General features: G+C 46.6%; 3 protein-coding genes across 4 annotated transcripts in view; all 3 read left to right on the forward strand.

Annotated features, from left to right (window-relative positions):
• PXN (paxillin) overlaps positions 1 to 3811 on the forward strand; it is a 45238-nt gene extending 41427 nt beyond the window's left edge. The window contains exon 11 of the mRNA XM_083873719.1: positions 375 to 3811. Coding sequence (XP_083729845.1) covers positions 375 to 641 — 267 coding nt within the window. The 3' untranslated portion in view covers positions 642 to 3811. The remainder of the gene's footprint in view (positions 1 to 374) is intronic.
• A 142-nt stretch (positions 3812 to 3953) lies between these two features.
• RPLP0 (ribosomal protein lateral stalk subunit P0) lies at positions 3954 to 7559 on the forward strand. The gene is made up of 8 exons (XM_083873720.1): positions 3954 to 4068; positions 4258 to 4361; positions 4747 to 4922; positions 5020 to 5107; positions 5369 to 5515; positions 5969 to 6154; positions 6819 to 6959; positions 7326 to 7559. Exons 2-8 carry the CDS (start codon positions 4308 to 4310, stop codon positions 7488 to 7490), a joined length of 957 nt encoding a protein of 318 aa, XP_083729846.1. The 5' UTR covers positions 3954 to 4068; positions 4258 to 4307; the 3' UTR covers positions 7491 to 7559.
• Positions 7560 to 7911: 352 nt separating this feature from the next.
• GCN1 (GCN1 activator of EIF2AK4) overlaps positions 7912 to 26011 on the forward strand; it is a 38190-nt gene continuing 20090 nt past the window's right edge. For both annotated transcript variants that reach the window (XM_083874007.1, XM_083874008.1), the window contains exons 1-28: positions 7912 to 7940; positions 9588 to 9690; positions 10306 to 10369; positions 10929 to 11060; positions 11613 to 11721; positions 12392 to 12490; positions 12570 to 12704; positions 13194 to 13262; positions 13344 to 13452; positions 13858 to 13932; positions 14188 to 14316; positions 14540 to 14590; positions 14995 to 15093; positions 15365 to 15538; positions 16438 to 16590; positions 17350 to 17442; positions 18064 to 18139; positions 18293 to 18452; positions 19094 to 19283; positions 19400 to 19524; positions 19842 to 20020; positions 20189 to 20282; positions 20756 to 20869; positions 21001 to 21199; positions 21670 to 21825; positions 24293 to 24474; positions 24731 to 24811; positions 25277 to 25420. In XM_083874007.1, the coding sequence (XP_083730133.1) occupies positions 7923 to 7940; positions 9588 to 9690; positions 10306 to 10369; positions 10929 to 11060; positions 11613 to 11721; positions 12392 to 12490; positions 12570 to 12704; positions 13194 to 13262; positions 13344 to 13452; positions 13858 to 13932; positions 14188 to 14316; positions 14540 to 14590; positions 14995 to 15093; positions 15365 to 15538; positions 16438 to 16590; positions 17350 to 17442; positions 18064 to 18139; positions 18293 to 18452; positions 19094 to 19283; positions 19400 to 19524; positions 19842 to 20020; positions 20189 to 20282; positions 20756 to 20869; positions 21001 to 21199; positions 21670 to 21825; positions 24293 to 24474; positions 24731 to 24811; positions 25277 to 25420 (3312 nt within the window). In that variant the 5' untranslated portion in view covers positions 7912 to 7922. The remainder of the gene's footprint in view (positions 7941 to 9587; positions 9691 to 10305; positions 10370 to 10928; positions 11061 to 11612; positions 11722 to 12391; positions 12491 to 12569; positions 12705 to 13193; positions 13263 to 13343; positions 13453 to 13857; positions 13933 to 14187; positions 14317 to 14539; positions 14591 to 14994; positions 15094 to 15364; positions 15539 to 16437; positions 16591 to 17349; positions 17443 to 18063; positions 18140 to 18292; positions 18453 to 19093; positions 19284 to 19399; positions 19525 to 19841; positions 20021 to 20188; positions 20283 to 20755; positions 20870 to 21000; positions 21200 to 21669; positions 21826 to 24292; positions 24475 to 24730; positions 24812 to 25276; positions 25421 to 26011) is intronic.

Below are 26011 nucleotides of genomic sequence, written 5' to 3' on the forward strand. Positions count from 1 at the left end.
AAAAAAAATCAGGGAAAGGTGCTGCAGTGTTTCCCATCTCAGAGCAGGAATGTTCTCTTTTTTCCTGGCTGGATACATCTGATAGCTCATCCATAGTATTTTTTTTTTTGTAGAAGTGAAGCCAGCCTGGGCAAAGGAGCTGGTTAATTCCCTTGCTTGTGTCTGTATTTTTCCATTTCTCAGTCTTTTTTTGGAAACTCTTCATGATGGACAGAGTTTAGCTCTGCATAACAGGACAGTGCTGAAAGGTAGCAGTTCACCTGCCCCCAGCACAGCTGGGCTGTGCCATAGAGCAGAGGATGCTTGCAGAGTTGCCCCTCCCCACCAACCCTGCCTCTCATACAACCTGTCCCCTTTGCTTTGTCCTGCTGCAGGAATGTTTCACCCCGTTTGTCAACGGCAGCTTCTTCGAGCACGACGGGCAGCCCTACTGCGAGGTGCATTACCACGAGCGCCGCGGCTCGCTCTGCTCCGGCTGCCAGAAGCCCATCACGGGACGCTGCATCACTGCCATGGGCAAGAAATTCCACCCAGAACACTTTGTCTGTGCCTTCTGCCTCAAGCAGCTCAACAAAGGAACCTTCAAAGAGCAGAACGACAAGCCTTACTGCCAGAACTGCTTCCTCAAGCTCTTCTGTTAGAGGCACCATAGATGGGCGCTAAAGCATCTTTCTGCCACCCCCTTGGCAGTTCTGTCTCTCTGAACATTACTGTGATTTAGGAACCTTACCAGGCAGGGGAGGAGGGGGGTGGGGGGTGGGAAGTGCTGCTATGGAGAGGCAGTAGATCCAGCCAGAGATGAGATGGACCATTAAACTGGAAACGCCCTTGCTGAGTCTCAGAAGAGAGAGGCTGAGATCCCTCATTACGGTGTGTGTGTGTCTGTGTGTGTGACTGACAGCTGAGCTTAGCTCGAGGGCTCTAACAGGGAGATTCTCCCAGCCCCCTCCTGGCAGCAGGAGGCTTTGCCAGTACATTTCAGCCTGTGTCAGCTCTCTGAGCAAATGGTGACACTTGCAGACAACACAACCCTCTGCTTTGACGCCTCATTCTCAGGCTTTTGCCTGCACAGCGAGGCCACCCTGTGACCTCAGTGCCACCTTGGCTGTGCTCACAGAGTTACATGGTGTGTGTGACTTGCTGATTCTAGAGCATCAGCACAGGCAGCCAAGACCCTGCAAGGGTCTCTCCAGTTCCATTACACTGTAAGGAGATAATACCACTTACTTTTTTTTATTAAGAGGAATCAAGATGTTTCTGTGTGGGTTGGTTTTCTTTTTTTTCCTAGTTTGTTACTCCTTTTCTCAATGCCTTTTGTCAGCACACTGGAGCAGGAGGTGGGGTAAGCCTCGACCATCCCTCAGCACTGTTGTGCTCTCCTGTGGGGACATGCCGTGCCAGGCAGCTCCATAGGCATCCAGGCTGGCTCAGGGAATCTGCTCGCCCCACCTTCTGCTCCTGAGAGAGAGGAAGAGGCATCACCCCTTCTTCAAACACAGAGAGGTTAGAGCAGCCTTTTTCATCCATCCCTGTCATGAGCGAGTGTGACGTGTGTGTGTTTATCTGGCCTGAAACTCTCCCATCTATCAGGGCCTGAATCTGTCACAAGAGTGGGGAGAAGGAAGGGTTTAAGAAGCCAGGAAAAAAAAAATCCTAAATTTATGTCCTTTCTTCTTCCAGTTTGCTAATGAGACTATCAGCCCCTTGGTGTTTCCCTTTTCTGTGCTCTTGTTAAACATGTTCTACTGAGAGATGCTACAGCAATAACCTTTTATATTGACTGTTACTGGTATAACGAGTCCTGGGGGTCAGGTGTGCGTGATGCACTTGGAGTTTTACTATCAAAGTGAATACTGTATCCTGTCTTTGATAAGAACTGTAGATTTCTACACTGATTTTGAATTCATATCTAATTTACTTTTAATCCTCTTATACAGAAATTGGTTTTGAAGTGATTTTAAGAAAGCAACTTTTATATCAAGCTGTGCTGTTCTAGGCAGTGTGCCAGTTGTGCTGGCTTACTGCATCTGTAATCTCAATGCTTTATTAAGTCTAACTAACATTAAATATTTCCTTTTTGTTGCGGGTTGGGAGGGGCTGGAATCTATGGCCAAGGGAACGTGGCTTGTATTTTTTTTCCCTAGCACAGGCAGGTGAACTGTGAATAGGTTTGGGTTTGTTTTTGGGGCTTTTTTTCCCTCCTCTGGGTCACCAAAAAGTATAATTTTGGTTTTTATTGTAACCTGTAAACTGCTGTATTTGAATCACCTGCCATTCTCCCAAAGCCCAGCTTCCAGGATGTTAAAAGTGAGTCTTAATATGATGCTAAGGGAGAAGGAGCTCAGATCTTTGCCCTTGGTTTCTCTTCTTCAGCTGCCTGAAACGAGGACAGGGTTAACTGGGGAAGGGGCTCCTTTATTTCTGTGGAAGAAAGGTCTTGTGACTGAGGAGAAGAAACTGGGAGACAGAGTCTGTTCCTGACTAGCAGTGCAGCTTTGGGCCAGTCACTAAACCTTACCGTGCCTCAGTTTCCCCATCTGTAAAATGAGGGCAGTTTAGCCTGGCTTTGTGAGGTTATTGTGAGGCCTAGTTCATGTTAGGTCTATGGCTGGAGGGTGCTATGGAGAGGGAAGTATTGTGCTGAAATTCCCAGTGGTGGTCTGTGGTCCCAGCCCTGGGAGCAGCGTTTGGAATTACTGCTCCAGAGAGCTGCAGCTCTGTCACCACTGGCATCCTGTGCCAGTGCCAGCTCAGCAGGTGCATTATAGGGGTCCAGGGGTGGCTGTGCCAGAAACCAGCCCTGAAAGCCATGGGTCAGTGTCCCATGTAACCTCATCACAGTGCTGCACTGCCCTGCTCAGGTCACTGAAACTGCCCCACTGATTTCCCCCAACAAACAAACCTCAGTGTGTGGGTGTGAGGCCAGAGGGAGCTGTGGGAGCACTGGAGCTGTGCCAGCTGAGCTGAGCACAGCTCTGGGAAATTTTTGAGGCAATGTCCTTATGCATTTGCATCTTGTAAGTCTATTTGACTTAAAATGGATGTTCCTAGGCTGCCTGTCAAAGGTCAACTTCCTTGGTGCTGCTGAGGGGACACGCAGCTGCTCAAGTGCAAGTGCTGGAGAGGGGCGAGATGTTTTTGGCACGGCCACTTTGTGTGACACCTGCAAACTGTGTAATCCTGTGCCTCAGTTTCCCTGTCTGGGGAGTCTTTAACCTACCTCACTGCTAGCTGAGGCTTTGTTAGTGACACTTGAGGCACACAGCTGGGTGCAGGGTGCTGTGTGGGGGGTGTGGTGCTGAGAGGAGGCTCCTCTGGCCTTAGTGCTTAACTGAGATGGTGTCACACTCAGCTTCTGCCTTCATCTGGTGCCTGATACGCTGGGATGCCACACCGATGCTACTCTGCCAAATAACGCCTGGGGTGGCTGCCACCGCTGTAGGTGTCCAAAGTGCCCGTTCGGTCAGTGCAGACGCGGTTTTAGGGTAGCACAGCCGCTTTTGGGGTGGGGGGTGCGGGGCTGAGGATGGAGGTGCACCCCCGGGCCAGGCGTTACCCCTGGGGAAGGCCTTTCACATCACCTCCGGGCTGGGCTGGGGAAAGCTCCGCTGAGTCGTCAATTATTTGATTCTTTCCTCCCTTGTAAACTTCTAACTCCGCTTTTTTTTTTTTTTTTTTTTTTTCCTCTCCTCCATTTAAAATTCTTGCAGTTACGCCAATAAAATTTTTACCATTACAGTCACGGCTGTGTCGCGGTTGTTTCCCGTCCCCGAGTTTGTGAGGGACCGGCTCCAGGGCGGGTCCCCTCAGGGAGGGAGGGAGGGAAGGGCAGTGCGTTCCTCCGGCCGCCAGGGGGCGACGCGCGCCCGGCCGCGCGCTCTTTCCTGCGCCATTCGCGCCTTCCGCTGGCGTCACGCGCGGCCCACAGAGCAGCGGATGATTGACGCGAAGGGCAGCCAATGGGCTGAGCGGGGGCAGCCCCGCGGCGCTCAGCGATTGGCCGTGAGCTGCGATATAAAAGGAGACGGGTCCGCCCTGCGGCCCTTCTTTCCCGGAGCCCTCGTGGAGGTGCGGGCGCGGTGCGGCCGCTCCGGGGCCAGGGCGGGACTGGGGCTGGGGTTGGGCGGCCGCGCTGAGGGGAGCGGAGCGGGGTCCTGGGCCGCGGCCGGGTTGTGGGGTTGGGAGCGCTGGGCCTCAGGGCGGAGGGAAGGGAAGGGAAGGGTGGGGACGCGCCTGAGCCACTCTTCTTCCTGGCAGGCCTCAGCTCGTCTTTAAACCCACCGGGCGATCCTTGGAGCACCGCCGAGATGCCCAGGGAAGACAGGGCTACGTGGAAGTCCAATTATTTTATGAAAATCATCGTGAGTGTCGACTCGGGGCCCTCGTGGGGCGCTGCCGGGACAGGCTCGGAGCAGCGGGAGCCGGGAGGGCCGGGCTGTAGGGGCTTTTTGGAGAGATAGGTGAGTGCTGTGGGGTGTCTGAACGAGTTTGTGGCAGTAGGAAGAGAGGTGAGATAGTCCAGATCAGGCCTCCTGAGAATTCGCCGTGGCGCTTGCAGACTTGTTCAGGGATGCGACTCGATGGCTGAGTGAAAGATGCAGCCTGTGGCACACCCAGCCTCACTTGGAGCTCGTAATTCTCAAACTTATGACACTTTCTTTGCGTTTTAACCTACTGAGGTTTTAATACTGCTCTATGCACTGCTCCGAAATTCTTTGTGTAAGTACAGTGTTTCTTTTGCTAAAGCAACTCCTGGATGATTACCCAAAATGTTTCATTGTGGGAGCAGACAACGTGGGATCCAAGCAGATGCAGCAGATCCGTATGTCCCTGCGTGGAAAAGCTGTTGTGCTGATGGGGAAGAACACCATGATGCGCAAAGCTATTCGTGGTCATCTGGAGAATAACCCTGCTCTAGAAAAGTGGGTAATGCTGCCTGAGGGCACTTCTGGATCCTCTGTCTTTGAGGAGGAGAGGTTGTCTAAGGAGTAAAACTGAAGGCTGTCATCTTCCCTTCAGGCTGCTGCCTCATATCCGTGGGAACGTAGGCTTTGTCTTCACTAAGGAGGACCTGACTGAGATCCGGGACATGCTGCTGGCTAACAAGGTAAGAGAGATCAGCCCTCACTGCGTTTTTACACTAAAATGGAATGCAAAATAAAACAGTCTTCACAGTGGACACCTGCTTAGTAGGAGTCCTCAAGGTTGGAAATTGCCCCTGCAATCTTAGCCAAACTGCTTAAGTTCAGCTGCCTCAGCTGTGTGTGTGCCTGGGTGCTGTGTATCCTGGAGGAGCATGTCAGGGAGGAGGTGATCCCACAAGACCTGAGGTGAGCATTCTTGCAGTTTCCTTTCTCTCCCTTCTCAGGTGCCAGCTGCTGCCCGTGCCGGTGCTATTGCTCCTTGTGATGTGACTGTGCCAGCCCAGAACACGGGCCTCGGACCCGAGAAGACCTCCTTTTTCCAGGCCTTGGGCATCACCACGAAGATTTCCAGAGGGACTATTGAAATTCTGGTTAGTGAGCTGCAGTTGTTTGAGCTGTTCCTTGACTGGGAGGCCTTGATTGTTGCAGCTGCGGCAGCTGCGAAAGCCAAAGCTCTCATAAGTGCCAAGACACTGCATGAGCAGTGTGATTATTGCACTTTGGGATCTGGAAGGAGGGTGTCTGGCTTGGCTCCAGTGTGCGGTGTGGGGGGATTGAAGTTCTCCATCAAATTTCCAGGGTAGGCTCTGTCAGAGAAATGTGCAGGTGAGCAACCTGTAGGTAACGCAGGAAAGCTGCTGTGTTTCTCCTGGCCGACATGGACTTGTTTATGGGGTCTGAGACTTTTCTTGTGGGACTGAATGTGGAGCATGTTGGTTGTGCTCCTTTGTTCCTCCAGTTCCACCATCTGTGTTTGTGTCCCACTGCTTTGACATGCTGGAATTTCTTGGTGTGTATTGAGTCCTTTTCCCTGATCTCCCCAGAGTGATGTGCAGCTTATCAAGACTGGAGACAAAGTGGGTGCCAGTGAAGCCACCCTGCTCAACATGCTGAACATCTCCCCATTCTCCTTCGGGTTGGTGATCCAGCAGGTCTTTGACAATGGCAGCATTTACAACCCTGAAGTGCTGGACATCACTGAGGAGACCTTGCACAAACGCTTCCTGGAGGTGAGTGCCACAGCCCTGTCTCTCACGTTTAGCCTCGCTGCTCTGGGAGCCAGCACTGTCTCAGAACAAAGTGTCCTGTCTGGTATTTTATGAGGTCCTGCTCAGCCAGGAGCTCTCCCTGGTTCCCTAGAGAAACTGTGTGTCAGGGAGTACCTTCCTGTAGGATTCTTCATCTGAAGCTGCTTCAGAAATCATTTAAGGCCAGTTAAAATCATGGAACCTGAGTTGGAAAGGCCCCACAAGGATCATTGAGTCCAACTGCTGGCCCTACACAGGACACCCCAGCAGTCCTGCCCTGTGCCCGATGCCCATTGTCCAGACACCTCTTGAGCTCTGGCAGTCTTGGGGCCATGACCATTCCATGGGGAGCCTGGTCAGTGTGCGACCACCCTCTGGAGGAAGAACCTTTTCTTGTTATTCCACTTAAAACTCCCCTGACACAGCTTCATGCTTTTCCCTTGGATCCTGTCACTGGTCACCAGAGAGCAGAGATCAGTGACACTTAAATCTTGATGCCTTGATTTCACTGGAGCTTTTACCTGTGTGCATTGCATGCTTTCCCTTCTGTTGGCAGTGTAAAAGTTGTTATCTGGCCATCCTCTGCTGCGATTTCTAGTCCAGGTTATTTCTCAGACCCCACAGGAACACGAGTCTGTCTTTGCAGGGTGTTCGTAACGTTGCCAGCATCTGTCTGCAAATTGGGTACCCGACCATCGCCTCCGTGCCCCACTCCATCATCAATGGCTACAAGCGTGTCCTGGCCGTGGCTGTGGAGACTGACTACACCTTCCCACTGGCTGAAAAGGTAATGGCTGGCTCTGAGCTCTGCAGAGAGGGGAGTTAGAAGTGCAGCCAGGCACATTCACAGCATGTCCCCTTGTTTGAGAGGACTGGGACACACCTGTGTGTGGGACGTGTCTGGAGAAGGAGCACTTGCTTCCATACGCTGTGTATAAATGGCAGGAGAAAGCTGATTTACCTGGTGTTCCTTCTTTGGGGCTGTTACACTCAGCACAGCCGAAATGTCTTTGGTTCTTCATATCTGCCATTGATAAGCGGACCTGTTCGGATTAGGGCAAGCTCCAAGTGCTGCCTTTTATTATTGCAAAGGTTCAGTCCAGCAAAATGTTTTGTTCCCTGTGAGTTTACATTTTTTCCCTCACTTTTTCAGGTGAAGGCCTTCCTGGCAGACCCCTCAGCCTTTGTGGCAGCCATGCCTGTGGTAGCTGAAACAGCTGCACCTGCTGCTGCCGCTGCTGCTGCTCCAGCTAAGGAGGCAGCGAAGGAGGAGTCGGAGGAGTCTGACGAGGACATGGGATTTGGTCTCTTTGACTAAGAGCAGCCACCCTCTGCCTCTGTCAGAGTTGGCCCCATCAGAGAAATAAAAAACTATTTTACACCTTCATGTGTGCCTGCATCGATGGTGTAGTCTCCGTATCGGCTGGGGTGTGGGGAGGGTGTAACTCGAGGGGTCCTGTGCTCCAGGGCAATGGTTGTTGTCGGGCCGGGTCGGAAGAGCGGTCGTGCCCCGGCTCCGGGTGCTGCAGGGGACCGGTTGTTCTCGGGTCCGTAGCTCAGCTCTCCCCGGCCGGGCCGAGCACAGGCCTTGCCCGCAGCCGGTCTGGGCGGTGCAGTCGCCGCCCGTCCTACCCGTTCCGTTTCCCAGCGCGGCGGGGCCGGGGCTCCCGGGACAGGGGCAGCGCCAGCAGTGCCGTGGCGCCGGGCCCGCCCCGGAAGCCGCTACCGGTTCCGGGGTCGCGGCGGAGCGATGGCGGCCGACACGCAGGTTAGTGCGGGACGGGCCGCGCAGGGTCCGGCCCGGGCGGGGGAGACTGGTGGGGGCCGCGCCCGGGGCCGCGCCTCGTTCCGCCCCCGCCCCGCTGCGCCTTCGGCCCGGCTGCGAGGCCCGGCCCGCGCCCGAAGCCGCCGGGGGACGTGGCAGCCGGGGCGGGCCCCGCCGAGCCGCCCGCTCCGCGCCGTGCCCGGCCCGCGGGAAGGGGCCGCCGCCGGGGAACCGGGCGGAGCGGGAGGGCGGCGGGGCCCGGCACGATCGAGGCCCGGCTGCGGCGCCGTGAGCGCCTGTTCCCGGCTCGCACCGCCCGGCCGCGCTGTGCCCGCTCTGTGCCCGGGCTGCCGGGGACCGCCGCCTTCATCCCGAGGGGCTTGGGTTGTTCCCGCAGCAAATCCCAGCCTGCTCAGCACCAGCTCCTTACTTATACAAATACTGCCTTTGTTCTCTGTACTTGTTTGCGGAAGCGTTGCTGGTATGCTGGCTGTGTAATGTGTGCATAGAAGTCCTAAAAAATAAAAACGAAAAGCAAACTGGTGAAGCCTGTCCCAGTGGCTTTTCTGTGGAGGCTCGGTTGGGTAGTCGAGGTTTTGCAGTTTGTGTATGTCACTGAGATGCTGGTGAGGTCTTGTAGTGCTATACATAATTTGGTTTTCATTTCTAGACTTAGGGTAATCTTAACACGTTTTTCATGTCTGCACACCTCCCTGCTTGTCATTAAGCAGCATGAGTAAGTGCAGCTTGGTTTGAGTTTGTGTATGATGAACTCACTTAATTGAAAGCTTTGAGAGAAGAGCAGGTCCATAACAGCAGTTGGTTCTTTTGGTTCTGGTGTCAGTGATATTGTTGGTCATCCTTTGCAGCTCAACCCCAGCCTTACTGTTCAGAGGTACAGCACTACTTCCAGATAGTTTTTAAGGAGACCTGTGGGTGTGAAATGGTCACAAGTCTCAGGGAAGTGTGGATGGACTTTAAAGGCCAGGAAGCTGCTGAGCAGGATTAGCCTTCCAGCATGTCAGCAAAAAGCTTCACTGAAAGCAGCTTTGAAGAGCTCTTTGAAAAAGATTGAAAAGGGAAGGAACAGTTTTTGGAGTTTTTAAAGACATGGCCATTTGCTGCCTTTCGGAAAAATGATATAAAGTTGCTCAGTTTAAGAGCTGAATTTCAAAAGCCTTTCCTGGAGAGCTGTGCTTTGGTTTATGTAAATGCAGAAAGTCTGGGCATGTAGGTCTCCCTGGGTTGTCTGCAGTTCAACTGCCCCTTCAGCACTACCAGGACATCAAGAGATTACATACAGGGAGAAACTCCTTTGAATTCTGGAAGTTACTCTTTTTTGCTTTGAAAGGTCCTGTACTCCAGATTATGGGTCCTAGCTCTTACTCTGTGTTACTTTTAGAGAGATGTGTCTCTAAAAGAGCATAAGGGCACAGCTAATTGGAGAGCAGTTGTCCCTCAGCCCTGTGGAAGGAGTTTCACAGTGTGTGGAGCACAGTAACCCTTCCTTGGTGGATGAGATGGTGAATGCTCACATTTGGGCACTAAGAGGTTGTGTGACAGCAAGTGACATGTTCTGCTTGCCCTGGTTTGTGTTCTGTGGGTTGATATCAAAGGCAGTCTGATGTTTTTTCTGCTTTGTGGTTTTAGATTTCTGACACACTGAAGCGGTTTGCAGTGAAAGTTACTACAGCTAGCGTGAAGGAGCGGAGAGAGATCCTCAGTGAGCTGGGAAAATGCATTTCTGGGAAAGGTAAAAGCTTGGGAGCACTGTTCTGCTTACCTGGGTGGAGGAGAGTGTTAAAATGTCTTGTTTCAAAGGGCTGTGTGAGGGGTATTTGTTTGGGGGAGAAGGCGGGCAGCGTTTTGAGCCAGTGCTCCATCACAGGGTTAATTCCAAGCATGAGGTTTGTGTGTAACACAGAACCCCAGCTTTTGGCACATCTGCTTTTTCCAGTCAATAGTTGGAGCATTGTATATATTAATTCTTCATTAGTGCATCAGTTGAGTTTCTTTCATGTCTCTTGTCTTGTTCTTTTAGTACTCATGGAATATTTGGATACACACATGTATAGAGATAGGAAGTGTGGAAGATTACAGATGGTCTTAATAAAACAGCTGAAGCAAATTTTTTAAACTTATTTCTCATTTTTTGAAGATGACCATGTTTCATGTGTTCCAGTTTTACCATTATTTTTAAAAGTATGCATAAAATGTGTAAAAAGAGCAAACTTTTACTGTGATTCTTGCAAGCAATTTCATAGATGCAAGCAGTTTACTGATTTCAGTCATGAAGTGAATCGTGTTTGTGTTAAAAATTAAGAGCTCAGTGATTTATGAAGAAGTATTTTGAAATACATTGTTACAGATCTCCCAGAAGGTGCAGTGAAAGGCCTTTGCAAACTCTTCTGCCTTACTCTGCATCGATACCGGTGAGTAAATTGATGTGGAAAGGCTGTATTATGTAATCTATCAGTATTTAGTAGTTAAATTGGTCTGGAGCATCTGGAAATGTTAGCATGCGCTGTCACAGAGATGTATATGACACCTAAGAGTGTCATCTTGTAATTACATTCTCAGGGGAGGACTGACATTAAAAAGTTTTATGATATTTGCCTTGCATTTCACCTTTAATTTTGAAATTAAAACTTTAATCCTGTGGTTCAGTTTGCAAGAATGAACACCTGTGTCCTTGTGAAACAAGACTGAGCTTCTTTTAGATGCCTTTTAGACAATTTTAGGTGGGATTAAATCGTGGTCTGTTGTAGAGGAGCTGTTCAGAACCCATTTTCTTCTACAATCTGCTGGAGGGCCTCCACATAACTGCTGTCACTTGAGGAAAGGAATGTAGGTTTCTGACAGAAACCTCTCCACTTTGCAGAACAGCAAGGACAAAACAGTTATTAGCTTGACTGCTGAAATGAGAAAGCAGAGCCCTCAGTGTAGTGCAGTGTGGCAGGTTCAGGATGCTCAGGCCCGTGTCTGTTGCAGGGATGCGGCGTCCCGCAGGGCCCTGCAGTTGGCCCTCCAGCAGCTCGCGGAGTCCCAGCCCGAGGCCACGGCAAAGAACCTGCTGCACTCGCTTCAGTCCTCAGGGATCGGCGCCAAGGCTGCAGTGCCCAGGTGAGTCTCTTTGTGTGGAAGCAGGTTTGAGTTGCTGGTACTTCCTCCTGTTCAGAGTGAACCTTCTGCTGCTGCTTGGCAGAGGTGTTAAAAGCCTTTAGAGACAAAGCTATTAATACTGTTCAGATGTTCCCCTCTTAACTCCTCCGTATCATCTGGGAAAGCAGAGGGAATATCCTGATATAACTGCTGGTGGACTGGGGCTGAGTTATGGTTTAACCTTTGTTAAACTTTAGGTCTGGGGAGATGAGGAATAAACTCTTTCAAGAAGCAGTCTCCAAAATTATTAGGAAAGTGAATTTCATCACTTGTCAAATGTTCTACTGCCTCTTCTGCCATTTGGTAGTGTCAAACCAGAGCTGAAACAAACACCTTCTGGGGGATGATTATTTCCTTTTAAAACCAAGGCTTTAGCTGCATTTTTGTGTGATAAAATTGCCTGTCCATCAGGTGCTGTTCTAACTTGGGCAAAGTGGGTCTGTAATGGTCTGGTAGGTGTAAATTATGCCCTGGGAAGTGTAGATTTACCTCCCTCTTCTGTTTGTACAACAGTAAGAGCAGTGGATCTGCAGCTCTGCTGGCACTCTCCTGGACCTGCCTGCTTGTACGCACAGTCTTTCCGACATCTGACAAGAGACAAGGAGAAACATGGAAAAAACTGGTATGTTCTTTAGGGTTTGCAGAAATAACCGGTAGGTTCTTTAAGGTTTGGAGAAATATCCCAACACAAATATGGACTTAAATATTTCTAATGTGTTTAAGTTGCTGCAGTGTTGCAAACAATTCTGAATGTAACTGAAAACACCAAGTCAGAATCCAGGTTTGGAGGGGGATTTGGTGTATTGTGATCTCCCCTGTCCCCTGGAGAAAGCAGGAGATGTATAAAAGGATAAGTGGGGCAGTCTTGCACCTATGCAGTTGCTCTGCATATAGAGTCGGCAGCTGGTGCCTCTGAGGGGCATCTGCAGTGTGGCTCCCTTGAAATACCTCTGTATATGATACTCTGTCATACAACTCGAGGAGTTTTTGCCTTCCTTTCATTTCCTTTACACAAATGTGTGACTGTGCTCATAGCACACTGGGATATAGTTTGAACAGATTTTAAGAAGAGATGTAACCTGTTTTCAGTGTTCCCAAAACTGTTAGGCATGGTTCTGCTCAGAGGTGTTTGATGAAAGCAAAGGCAGCTTGTTGGAAGAACTTAGATGATCTAAAAACTTAAGCAGATTCAGCTAATCTTTGACAATCATTGACATTTGGCATGTCTTGTTTGATACGAGTTCTCTGAGAAGCAGATGCATAAAGGTTTTTTTGGCTGTTGCCTTTGGCAGGTGGAGGTTCAGTGTTTGCTCCTTTTGGAAGTCCTGGGAGGCTCTCACAAGCAGGCGGTGGATGGGGCTGTGAAGAAATTGAACAGGCTGTGGAAAGAGGTAATGTATACATTATGTGCCATGTACTACAGCTGTTCTGTTCTGTGATGTTAATGTGCCTTGCTTTTTTTCTCTTAAGAACCAGGATCTAGTGGATCAGTACCTATCTGTCATTCTTGGGCTTGAACCAAACCAGAGTTATGCAGCAATGCTGGGACTTGTGGTGCAGTTTTGCACAGCCCAGAAGGAGATGGATATTATTAAACGATACAAGGTAAATCTGTTATACAGCTTTTTTTGGGGGGAATAAGAAGCATCACTTACCATGAGGATGGAACTGAATATATGTCTTAGTGAGGCTGGTACTTTGCATCTGCACTAGTTTCACTACCTGTCAGTAGTCAGATTCAGTAATTCAGTAGTCCTGCATTTCTGACTGAAGCAGCTGGGGTGTGTTTAGAGAGGAGGTGCCAGATCTGTGGCTGTTTGGTGTTGCCTGTGCATTTCTGTGGATGCCAAACATACAGCTTCCTGCCTTGTCCCTGTTGTGGGAATGAAGGACAGCATGTAGTGCTTGGTGTGGTTTGAGTGTTGGACTCAGGGTAGAGCAGGGAGCACTGGTCTCTGCTTGACTGGCTCATGTAAGGATGGAAGGAAGTCTTTCAGAGGAGGAGGTGGGGTGTCCAGCTTGGCACCTGACAGTGTGCAGGGAGCTGTGTACAGGTTGAGATGTGGCTGAAATCTGGTGTTTCTGCTTGTTCAGAGTGCTCTCCTGGATTTCTACTTGAAGACCATCCTTATGAGCAAGACAAAGCCTCAGAAGCATGTGCTGGTGAGACAGTGTTTAGAGCTGCTTGTGATGTTGTCCCACAGGCAGCAGTGCCCTGTGCTGAGTGCCCTGTCCCCTTTGCAGGACAGCTGTTCTCCGCTGCTTCGCTACATGTCCCACGCCGAGTTCAAGGACTCTGTTTTGCCAACCCTGCAGAAATCCCTGCTGCGGAGTCCTGAGAACGTAATTGAGAGTGAGTCTGTCACCTCTGCATTGCTCTGTCAAAGCCTAAATCCTTAGTGCTCTGGAGCTGTTGAGGCAGTGTCACTCTGGACCATGCTTTTGGTCCCTGAGTGCAGGCAGGATTGTCTGGCATCCAAGGATTAGATGTGGAGAAGCAACATTTGTGGTGTGATCCCAAGTGCCAGGGTATGTGATAGCTACTGTTTGCACCAAGGACAGGATTTCACAGCAGAGTGCTAAGAATAATCCTAAATTATTCTGTTCATTTGGCATCAGTTTTAGTAGGTTTTTTTTTTTATTCCTACTCCTTACTACCCTGTCTGCTCTTGAAGTGAACTGTGGGGAAAAGTGTATTAAAATGCTAACGGCATATCACATTTTGTTAAGTAACTGTTTTTATCTCTTATGTTGTCAGCAATCTCTTGCTTGCTCGTATCTGTGAACCTGGATCTTAGCCAGTATGCTCTAGACATTGTGAAAGGACTGGCCAGTAAGTACTCTAACTTGTGGAGGGAATTATAAATTCAGAATAAAGCTTTCTTCAAGTTTCTGGCTGTACCTAGAGCAGCTTGATTGCTGGTGAAAAGGTTGTTTTAGGTGGGAGGGAGGATGATGTAAATTGTAACTGGAATAGTTCACATGATGGTTCCAGAAGCTGCATTAAGCCACATGTAAAGATAATCCTTACTTGCTGATTTTATGCAGTTTGTCGTAAGGATCTCTTAGCTTGTGCATGATTTTCTAGGTCATCTGAAATCCAACAGTGTGCAGCTGATGGATGAAGCAGTTGTGGCATTAAAGAATTTGGCTCGGCAGTGCAGCGATCCTTCAGCTGTGGAGTCACTGGCCAGGCACCTTTTTGCCATCTTAGGGGGTGAGTCAATTGTAGGATAAGCAGTGGGGATGAATCAAGGTTTGACAGCCTCAATGAGTTTTGTGTATTGTATTTTCTGTTCTCTTTACTGCCTGTATGGAAGGGGTAGCTCAGCCTGGATCAGGGATAATGAGGAAAGCTTTTGAGTTTTGGAGGAGATTCTTGATATAACACAGAGCTGTTGCCTGTAATCACTTGTCACCTTTGTGTTTTTTGTTGGCAGGCTCAGAGGGGAAGCTGACAGTTGTTGCTCAGAAGATGAGTGTCCTTTCAGGTGAGGATCCTAGAAGAAAGCTGCTTTTCTGATGGAAAAATTGGGCAGAAGGCGAAATGGGTGGGATCTGTACCTCTGCCTTTAGGGTTTCCTACCTGTCACTCTAAGTTTGCTGTAGTTGAAGCCATAAAGGATGCTGGATACATGCCAGTTTCTGACTTTCTATTCAAAGAAAATAATTGGCTGGTAGGCCAAAAATTTTATTCAGTGAAGATGACTTGCAGCCATAGTGAAAATGAAGATAGAGGTCTGGCAGTGTGGAACATGATGGATGTGATATCCAGATGTAGTGACAAGAAAAAGAGAAGTCTGTGCAAGGACTGAAGTGTGAAGGGTCATTCTGGATTGGTTTTAGATGTTTTGCTGGTAGTTTGGGAACTACTGAGAGAATTCTGTCCTTTCAGGGATTGGCAGCCTTAGTCACCACGTGGTTTCTGGACCCTCCAGCCAAGCTCTAAGTGCAACTGTGGCTGAGCTTTTCATTCCTTTCCTGCAACAAGAAGGTGAGACCTCTTGCCTTTGTTCTGCGTTTGCTAAGCTGCTTTCATCTTGAGCAGGATTTTCACATGATTATTCAGGATAAATCTAGATTCTTGCCTGTTGTGTTACAGAATCTGTTGCCCTGTTTTGATGAGCAACCCCATGGAGACTGTGCTGTGCCTGTTAGGAGCACATGTTCTTTTCCTGCATCCTTATGTTGTTAGCTGCTTTCTGTTTTATGTTCTGTCCTTTTTGCAATTGCTGAATTGATGTGAGCTCTGTGATTCTCCCCAGTCCATGAAGGCACACTGGTTCATGCAGTCTCTGTCCTGGCTCTCTGGTGTGTTCGGTTCACCATGGAAGTTCCTAAAAAGCTGGTAGAATGGCTAAAGAAGGCCTTCAGCCTTAAAACCTCGACTTCAGCGGTGAGACATGCCTACCTGCAGTGCATGCTAGCCTCCTTCAAAGGTAAATCTGGGCAGCTGCTAATAACTCTGGGCTGTGGGACTTAGAAGAAGAGTTACCAATCTTTGTACTTCCTTATATAGAGAGTTGTGCAGATTAGGAAAGAGTTTGTAAGGAAGTGTCTGTTTACTGTCCTCCTTCATATTTCTCCTTAAACTCTCCTTTGCCTTCAAGTTTATAAAGATGGTTTGATTCCTTGTATGACTAAAATCACTGCCCATCATGCTGTCTTTCATAGATCTCAAAGTAAATTTTGGTTGCTTTATTTTTGTCTTGCACCTGAATTGTAAGGTTTCTGGCTTGGGGGTCACACTTTTGTTTTATATAGCAACCAGTACAGTGGCATCTTGGTCTCTGGCTGTGACTCTTGGAAATTTAAAAAAAAAAATAAATTATTGGATTTGAAATTTAGAACTTGAGGAATTATTCCTTTTGGTGATCCTCTAGAGATTTACATCTGTTGGTCCTGCCCCCTTTGACTGCAGCATTTCATCCACATTTGTAGACCTCTGAGATTCCTTAACTTCTGAATGTTTGAAGTGAAGCAGATGGTCATGACTTGCCAGGAATTTGCTTTCCCTCTCTCAGGGAAACATTAATCTTTGAAGTCAGACTTCCTGTGATTTGAAGTGATCCCTTTAATGTAACTGAATTAGCATTTTCTTTTGCATCCCATGAACAGAAACTTAATCTTTTGAGATGAATTCTGTGTGTGAGGAAAGGACTGAAGGGGTTGCCATTGAGCTTTTCATAGTTGCAATTTAGTGATAGTCATTGGCAAATACTTTGGGAGATTCAGCCTTCCCAGTGTGTGTCTGATTCCTTTCCTTGTCTCATGGCAGATACCTGGGTTGTAAAGTGAGGACCATGCTGTTTTGTAATGTGTCTCTTTGTCCTCTCAGGTGACACATTATTGCAGGGAATGGACTTGCTGCCCATGCTGATCCAGACAGTAGAAAAAGCAGCATCTCAAAGTACTCAGGTTCCCATGGTAACTGAAGGAGTTGCTGCAGCTTTATTGATCTGCAGGATGTCCGTAATTGAGGGACAAACTGGTAAGGTCACAAAACAGCTGCCAGAATCCAATACAAACAGGTTGTGAGGGTTAACACTCCTTGACAGGAAGATACTATTTCTTATTCTGTGTATAGTTTCTACATAGAGAATAATTGATATTCTATAAACCAGGGAAAGATTAGTTCCCATCTTTTTCATTTATGTCAGCAAAGAGTTCTTACTCTTCCATGGCTTTGCACATTCCAGCTTCCATTCACACAGGGCAATAGGGCAATATTCCTCTTTATTGTGACAGGAGATGTTCACTCTGACCTTACATGGTCGGGTTTGACTGATGAATTGGAAGTATTACTTGATTGTTATTTGGGTAGTGTTTTTACAAAACTTTGGAAAGCATAGGGACTGGAATTCTGTCTCCCATCAGAGGATATTACAAGAGCTCTCTGAGTTCATATGTCTGCCAGGATATAAAATCAGATGTGTTGTACCAAAAGCACACTACTTCCCTCCTCTTCTTTACTTCTAGGAAGGTTTGCCCTATGAAAGATTAAGGTGAATCAGACTTTACATCTCACACATAAAAGTCAGAGAATGGTATTTTTTGTCAGCTGGTGTTTTTTTGGGCATGTTTATAGTTCTGAATGAGAGAAATGAAAAGCTTTAGAGTTGAAGACAAGTAAGACTAGAAGTAAGTTGAGGGATTTCAGGAGAGAGAATTCTACTGTATTTTATGTGTACTGATGAGTTCTGACTTATTTTGAAACATCCTTGATGGATATCTGTTCTTTTCCTGTCAGAGTCTAAGCTGAGTGGTTTCTGGCAGCTGATTTTGGATGAGAAAAAACAAATTTTTACATCTGAGAAGTTTTTGCAATCTGCGTCAGAGGAAGGTAAATTGGCAGTTACTGTATATCCAGTTGCTGTTTAACTGTTTCTTAGTACTTGACAAGAACTAACGTTGTTAGCCCTCTTCTATGATCCTTGGAGGATACAGTTTCAGATTAAAATGAATTGTGTACTCTTCAGAAGTACATCTACACTAGTTGTTTTCTAAGCTTGAAAATTGAATTAATTTATTTCTTCATGAGTTATTTATCATTCAAAATGGCAATGAAATGGAAGGGCCTTGTGACAGCTGACACTCAGTACCCATTTCGTTGCCACTGAAGCCGTTTTGGCAGAGCTCAGGAATTAACAGAACTGAAGCACTGAGCGTGGTGTTTATAATTTGCTTTGCTCTGTCAACTTAGACCAAAATAGGTCACACACAATGGCCAGGAAAAATTGTCCTAGGATTCAGCTAACACCATTTCAATGAAATCATGGTTCAGTTCCCAGTCTTGGCAGATCTGAGCTGGATTTGTCTCTAGTTTCAATGAGAAGATTATGTAGAGGCTCAGTTTAGGGAGCTATTTTAATATGTCCTGCTTGCTGTTCATTTGTTTTCAGGTAAAAAAATCTGTTTTCTTACAAAGTCTCATGCTGTTTTAAATATTTGTCTTTTTCCCCAGCCATGTGTACAGTGCTGCAGCTGACAGAGCGCCTGCTCTTGGATCATGCACAGCGACTGCCTGAAAGCAAAGTTCAGTACGTACAGTGACTTGCTGTCCCCGGTCCCTGTCTGACCCCAGGGTGCTGCTGTGGGCCTGGGGCTTCGCAGAATGTAGAACTCCTGGTGCTTTGTTTCCCCTTGGTTGCAGAGCTGCCTCCCTGGCTAACCCCGTGTGTCTGTGTTTGCAGGCAGTACCACCGTGCCCTGGTGGCCGTGCTGCTGAGCCGCACCTGGCACGTCCGCAGACAGGCACACCAAACGGTGAAGAAGCTCCTGTCCTCTCTGGGAGGGTACAAGCTGGCCTATGGGCTTTTGGAGGAGCTCAAAGTGGTTCTCAGTTCTCATAAGGTGAGTAGCCAGTGAGTGTCTGCTCAGACAGGTGTTTGTGTCAGTCACCTCCTTGCTCTATGTTTGCTGTTAGCATTGACATACAGCCTGATGTGAACAGGATTCAGCTCCAGACGATCTCCTGGAATGCCACTTGTTACTGGATTACTGCATATTACAGTATCAATGTCTGGGGTATGCCTAGTCTTCCCTACATACATGGAAAAGACATATTTAAAATGTTTTGGGGAGGAAGCTGTAGTTTTCCACGTATTTTTACCATTTTAATACAAATTTAATCTCTGCTGAAGGACCAAATGCTTCATACCTTTTTTTGTATCTTGGTTCTTTGGCCCTGGCTTATAGACTGCAGAAGTTGGGCATACGATTCCCAGCCAGCTGGCTCAATATTTTCCAGAATCTTTGCCAGAAATGATCATGTTAGTTTTATTTTACCCCAGCTTGCCAAATCCAGTATAGTCCTCTGTTCTTAATCTTCTTGTCATTTTCATCCCCGTGCTTTGGTTTTGCTGTTATCCTATATCCCATTTTTTCCTTTGAAAACTTCAGTTTCTGGTATTGGCAGGGAGATGGCATTCAGCCTGGTGTTACTGTGGGGAAGTGTGCTCAGGTCTCAGGAAGGTTTGGTGTTGTCCATTCAGGTTCTGCCTCCTGAGGTGCTGGTGACAGAGGCGGGAGAGCTGTCGGAGCTGGGCAGGACGTACATTCCTCCTCGTGTGCTGCACGAGGCTCTCTGTGTCATCTCCAGTGTGGCAGGGCTGGATGTGGACTCCTTTGAGCCAGAGAAGCTGGCCCTGGAGATGCTGCTGGTGAGCCATCATCCATCTGTAGGTAAGTGCAGGGACAAGACTCTCATGGCCAGTGTATGAATTTTTATTGTATCTTTTTGGTTTTTTGTGCCAGCAACCTACTTCGTGTTTATTACGCTCATTTATTATTCTTGCTAGTGGCAGTGCAGCCAGGACTTTGGCCAGCCCTCCTCATCAAGATGAAGATAGATCCTAAAGAATTCATTACCAAACATCTGGATGACATTTTACCCAGGATCACCACCTACACTCCAGAGAACCAGGTGATAAACTGCTTTCCTTATGTTAGTTTTGGGAGATACCTTGGAGGAGTTCAGTACTAACTGGTCTATGAGGAAGGAGAGCTATCTGAAAGGTGGGGAAGAGGGAGGTTAAAAGAGAACGTCTCTGGGTAAAAGGAGCTGGGATTTAAGAGGAAAAGAATGTACAAGCAACTGAGTAGAATTTTAGATCAGATTCAGGTACCCACTGAACTATGAATTGGGTATTGGAATGTAGTGGGGGTACCTCAGCAGGGCTTACTTCTTGGAGACAATTTTAAGCAAGACTGATTATGTTTTTTCCTTCATTTTCCTGACAGTCATCTATGAATGCAGTGGGGTCTCTCTCCCTGCTTTCACCTGGCAGAGTGCTCCCACAGCTCATCAGCACTATCTCAGCATCAATGGAGAATCCAGCTCTCTGCCAGGTTACTCGAGAGGAATTTGCCATCATGAAAACACCTGAGGGAGAACTGTATGACAGATCTATAATACAGAGGTAAATCTTCATAATTTCTTTGTGCATCTGGGGATTGATCACTGCTGATATTCTTGTCAGTGGGTGACTGGGTATGTCAAATGCTCTTCTGCACAGAAGTTCCTGGATTTTTATGTCTGGTCCTTACTCCAGAGCAGTGCTGATTCTTTCTCTACTTTTCCTTCTCAGTGCTCAACAGGATAGTATGAAAAAGGCTAACATGAAAAGGGAGAACAAAGCTTATTCCTTCAAGGAACAAATCATTGAGCTGGAGCTGAAGGAGGTGAGTTGATGGAAAAAGGAATGCCAGGCTGGTCAGAATCTTCACTGCAAGTTATGTGTTGTTCCATGGCATATGTGTGTGTGCTGGTTGGGAAAGATTCTCTGAACTACTTGGAATACTTCTATCTGTATGTATCCCATTTTTTAAACAAAGATTGACTTCTCTTATTTCTGGGGAGAGTGACATACCATCATCCCCTGTAAAGAACTGGACAGCACTTTTTAATGATACCAAATAATTTGTGAGCAATGTGGAGAAACTTAGGTTACACTGCTAACAGGACACCTAAGTATTGTTAACCTGCTGATTTCCATTTTGTGTCTTTACTCAAGAGGGATATATTTGGAAGGATATTTTGATACTGTTTTAAAAATAAATTGCAAAAAAACCCATTTCTAACTTGCTTCTCTGACTAATTGAAGGGTCAGTGTCTGTAGCTGCCAGATAATGATGACCATGGCTCTCTATTGCAGGAGATAAAGAAGAAGAAGGGAATAAAGGATGAGGTACAGCTGACGAGCAAGCAGAAGGAGCTAATGCATGCACAGCTGGAAAGGGAGACTCAGATAAGGAAACGGCTGAAGAAGGTGAGTTTTGGTTAGAAAATGGTGTAGCAATCACCTGTTTGTTTCTGTTATTAGAAGTGAGATTTAACAACCTGATTTTTTTCCCAGTGGAGCTTTTTTTATGGCAATCTCTTGAATTTTTTCCCTTACAGCTTGATAATGAGCTGGAAACAGCTCTAGGTCTCCTGGACACGGTTATAAAGAAAAAGCCTCCCGGTCTCACTCAGTACATCCCTGGTCTCATCAGTTCCTTCTTACCACTTTTTCGATCTCCTTTGGCTGCTCCAAGGATTAAGAAGCCTTTTCTTTCCTTAGCTTCCTGTGTCATGCCTGCTCGACTGAAAACCTTTGGTGAGTATTTGCAGTTGCTGTTTAAGGGCAGGGTGTGTCATTTTGATGGTGGTGAAAATTCTTGCTCTTACAGATGGTAGATCATGACCATGTACCACAGAAAGCCAGGAGGAAAAATCACCTGGAACAGTATTTAGGGAGATGACTGATTTCTCAGAGATCCTACTGCTGGCTAGGACTGGCACCAAAGACAAAGACTTGTCTGGACAGTGACCAGCTCTGAGGAGCAGCTGGTCACTGTGGGACCATCTTCCCTGTGCAGAGTTTGGAGGGTGTGAGTGTAACTCACACATGTGAAGAAATCTGTCCCCTGACAGCCCTGGGATGGGTTTCTCCCTCTGAGCCTCTTTGCAGCCTGGGCTCTTGCCCAGACCTTTGCTACAATTCTTGGGTCTCTGTTCCTGGGGTTTTTTCTCTCAAGTAATATTTTGGTTTAGGCCTCTCATGGATTCTCTGTTCTTCCATTCCAGGTACTCTAGTAAGCCATGTGACCTTGCGCCTGATGAAACCAGAGTGTGAATTAGATGAATCCTGGTGTCAGGAAGAGCTGCCTATTGCTCTGAACAGAGTGGTCAGTTTGCTGCATGCCCACACCATTCCCAGCCGAACCAGCAAGGGAGAGCCAGGTATGAAGTATGGTAGATATAGTACATCCTGCTGACACTGTCCCCACCTCCAATAACTATGAACTAGTTTCGTTTTCAGAGTTCGTATTATATTTTCCAAGCAAAACTTCACTTTCTCTTTTTAATTGGATAGCTGTTCATAGATATGAACAACCTTAAGGGTTTTTCATGATGGTAGTAGTAGAAGTTGATGTTGCAACTGTAATTAGGTGTAGAATGAAATAACAGTGTTTTTCCTTAAAATGTTTCATACAGAAATAACAGGAGTGATATTAAGGCTCATCTTTGCCAAGGACAGCTCCTACCTTTCAACACCACTTAGCATAAGGGATTCAGTCAGACTAAGTGGAGAGACAAAATAATTGCTTGTTATCTGTGATCACAGCAGTGAAGTGCCCGTGGCCTCTGCTTGTTTGCTGTGTGGTGCTGCAGTTCATGAATATTTTATACTGGCATGAATGTAGAAAGAGCAGTTCTCTCCACCTTGTAACGTGAAGGCAACCACCAATATTTTTATAGTGCAAGGCAATGATTTGAGTTAAAGTAAAACTTTTTTCTTGATTTTTTTTTTTTACATTTTATTTCCTGAAGTTAGTTTTAATTTAGGTTGCTTCCAGAATCTTCTTCACGGTTGAGTGCACAAGTACTTGTGCCACTTCACTGAAGATAATAGTACAGAAGAGGAGGGTTGGTGTGTGTCCTTTGAGGGCTGGGATGGCTAAGGCTGTCTCAGGGTGTACTCCAGAGATAGAGGTGGTTCACTTCACCCAGGCTTTGGAGCTGTTCATCAGATAACCCAATCAAGACCTGCTGTGGTAGATATTTTTAAGGGAAATGTGGGATTCTGTTTGGTCCCTTAGCCCCATAGTTCTCTTGCTGTTCAGTGGTGTGACTGTGGCACATGTCACTGCCACAGCTGACCAGTGGCCATTGGCCATGCTGATCACAATTTCAGTGCTGAACATCTCAGTGATAATTTGGTGTCTCCACTGTGTGATTTATTGCCGTAGTAAGTGCACGTTCATTAACATTTGAATCCTTTTCCAGGCTTATTTCCAGAAAATAGTGGAAGTATTTTAAGTCCTTCCAAGATTTCCTATATTGCTTAATTAAATTAATATCTAATTATTTTTTCCACTTTTGCAAGACAAGGGCAGTAGTTTCCACAGCATTTTGTTGGAAAAGTCATACTATATTCCCAAAGGATTTTTCCTCATGTTTGAATTTCTTTGGAATGTACTTGTGTGATATGATTTAGTAGAGATTAATTTCTTAGGTTACTATGAGACCTAAGAGACACCATACCTCCTTGTAATATAGATGATAGAATTTATCATTCATTGCTGAAATGCCAAAATACATCCTATAATCTTTCTTGTGTTGGTCAATACCAGCTACTGTGTAAGTAGAACATTTTTCTTCTCCAATAAAGCTTTCTTCCTCCTGCTGTGTGTAGAGGGACAGTGGTTTAAGGCTAAAAATATCTGGCCAATAATTTAAAAATAAAAGAAAAATGTAAAAGCAAACAGATACTGAGCAAACAGAGAGAAAAATCCCACATGAGGAATAGAGAGGGTTTTACTGAAGCTGTTCATGTTAAGTAGGAGCTCAGAATGTGTTTGGGATTTAATATTTCTCCCTTGAACTACTTTTGCAGTATTTTTGCCCTACATAAGCTGACTAATACTGCAGTATTGTATCTGCAATGCTCTTCATCTGCATTTAGAAATTTAAACTTGGGCATTCTCTGTCAGCACAGATAGGATATAGAGGAAATGTTTTCCGTAGACACCTGGTACTTGAATATTAACTGGACTAATGAAGGACTGGAAGGAGCTTTTGTTATATGCTATAGCCAAGGGTCTGTAGAAATGAAGGAGCAGAATCTCTAAACAATGAATCCAAAAGCTTTAATTTTTCAAGGAGGGGAGTTGAAGCTTGCACCAGAATTAGAAGGACTTAATTCTCAAGGATCCAGCTGAAGGCTGGAATGAAGGTTACCTAGGTTGGTGGGAAGTGTTTAAAGGAAATGCAGCTGAACAAATAGGGCCTTGCTTTGGGACAAATTAATTTTATAAGTGACTGTCTAATTAATTGAATTGTTTCAATTCCATTTATGGTATGTCTTTCTATACTCTTGAGGCATTGGTAGTAATTTAGAATCCTGATGTGCCTTTAACTGAAGCCAGGTAGAATCATAGAATCATTTAGGTTGGAAAAGACCCTTAAGATCATCAAGTCCTACCCTTAACCTAACACTGAAATGCCAAAAGTCACTGTTGGGGCTACACTGTTGCTGCTGTTAAGTGGCAAATACTTAGGTTTACTCAGCATCTTTGTGCATGAGGCTGAAGCTTGGCCATATCTGTTACAAGCTACTCAAGTGTACATTTTATACTAGTCAGTATTATCAACCAAGTTATGGGAGGATCAGCTGTGTTCACAGGATGGGTTTTCCTTTTTACAGGTGCTGCCCCATTATCAGCTCCAGCATTTTCCTTAGTCTTTCCTCTCCTAAAGACGGTTATGACTGAGACACCCCATAACAGCGAAGACAAGGAGGAGTTCCTGGTCAAGATTCTGCAGATTCTTACAGTCCATTCTCAGCTGAGATCATCAGGAAATGGCCAGTCCTTGTTGGTGGATGAGGTGAGGGCTGTGAGGTCAGATGGGCTCCTTCAGATGTTCCATGGAATAAAACAGCTGATGTGTAAACTGGACAAAGCAGATGAATTCTCCAAGTTAGAGTTAACTGTATAGGATTACCATCGTTTTGGTACCTGTCTAGCCCTAGGTTTTGACTGGGATTTTTTAAGGAGTGTCATATATTGGCAAGGCACTTTGAAATCACAAGATAAAAGCCTTTTTCCTTCCCCCCTGCCCTTTTCTCCCCTCAACCTTTCAGAATGGCCCAGAGTTGCTGCCCCGCAGGGACATGATGGTTCTGCTGACCCGGGTAATAGGAACAGGTTCTCCACGGTTACAGGTGGGTGCTCAGCTTCATAACCACAGTCAGGATTCTCCCTAAGTTTCATCAGAATCTAAATGAGGGAAACGTACCATCTGGTCTAAGTCTCTGATGCTGGTGGTTGATACAGTCCTAGTTTTTTTCTGTGTTTATGATATTCTTGGATTAAAATGTCTGAATATTTTTTCTGTGGGTTTTATTGCACCAAATATATTCTTCAGTTTTCCAGAGGTGACATTTTTTCCTTCTCTAAGGCCTTGCTCTGCCAAATAAGTTCAGTAGTCTCTCCTCTGAGTGTTTGTTGTAAGGGATGAGGTGGCAGAAAGGTCAATAATAAAAAGCAAAGAGTTGGGCTGAACTCGTCATGTCTCAGTTTTGTCACTGTTCCTTGGGAATTTCTTCTGCTGTGACAACACTCAGCCCTTGCTTTGACAGCAGTTCAGGGTGCAGTGGAATCCGTGACACATGCTGGTGCTATTGTAGGTGCTGGCCTCGGAGGCACTGACAGCGCTGTGTGCCAGCAGCAGTGGGGAGGACGGCTGTGCCTACGCCGAGCAGGAGGAGATCGATGTGCTCCTGCAGGCCCTGCAGTCTCCTTGCATGCACGTTCGAGATGCAGCTCTCAGGGTAGGTGGGAATCATTCAGGTTTTGGGAGGTGAATCTTCTTTCACCTAGATGCAGAAAGGCTTCAGCTGTGATGCCAGGTTTTGGGCAGTGGTTCAGAGGCAGTCTGAACAATAATGCTCCAAGTCATGCTCTTTGTGCTGCATTTATCTGCACAGAGGAGTACTCTGGGTTTATCCACACCTTGTTTCCTTAAAAGAGGTATAATTAGGACTACTTAACACCTTCTGTTTACAATTGGATAGAGCTCAGTCTTAAAGAGAGAAGCTGTCAAAAAATTCCTCTTTGTACTAAGCTTTGTTATTGGAAAGCTTCAGGCTTAGTCACTTCTGAGAACTCAGAAAGAAAAACCTCAAGTGCTTGCTGTTCTTTGCCATGAAACAAATTCCAGTTTAGGCCACCTAAGCTGTCTTATCTGTACTGAAAAGCAGAATAGACTGTAGTCACCAGAGCCTCTCTGCAGCCTCCCTGTGGGAAGCACTGTTCTTGAGTCCCACCATCTCACCTACTAGTAATAGGAAGTCCTTGACCATCATGGGCAGTGTGAGGCACAAGCAAACATGAATTTTGACACTTCCAAACACCGAAAGCTT

This window comes from Zosterops lateralis (assembly GCF_965231275.1).
Source record: "Zosterops lateralis genome assembly, chromosome: 17".
NCBI lineage: Eukaryota > Metazoa > Chordata > Aves > Passeriformes > Zosteropidae > Zosterops > Zosterops lateralis.

Excerpts from the sequence above, each read along its gene's own strand:
- RPLP0 (XM_083873720.1), top strand. The coding sequence starts at position 4,308 with ATGCCCAGGGAAGACAGGGCTACGTGGAAGTCCAATTATTTTATGAAA. Across the intron at positions 4,362-4,746 it reads ATTATTTTATGAAAATCATC|CAACTCCTGGATGATTACCC; the intron begins GTGAGTGTCGAC and ends CTTTTGCTAAAG. Across the intron at positions 6,155-6,818 it reads TGCACAAACGCTTCCTGGAG|GGTGTTCGTAACGTTGCCAG; the intron begins GTGAGTGCCACA and ends CTGTCTTTGCAG.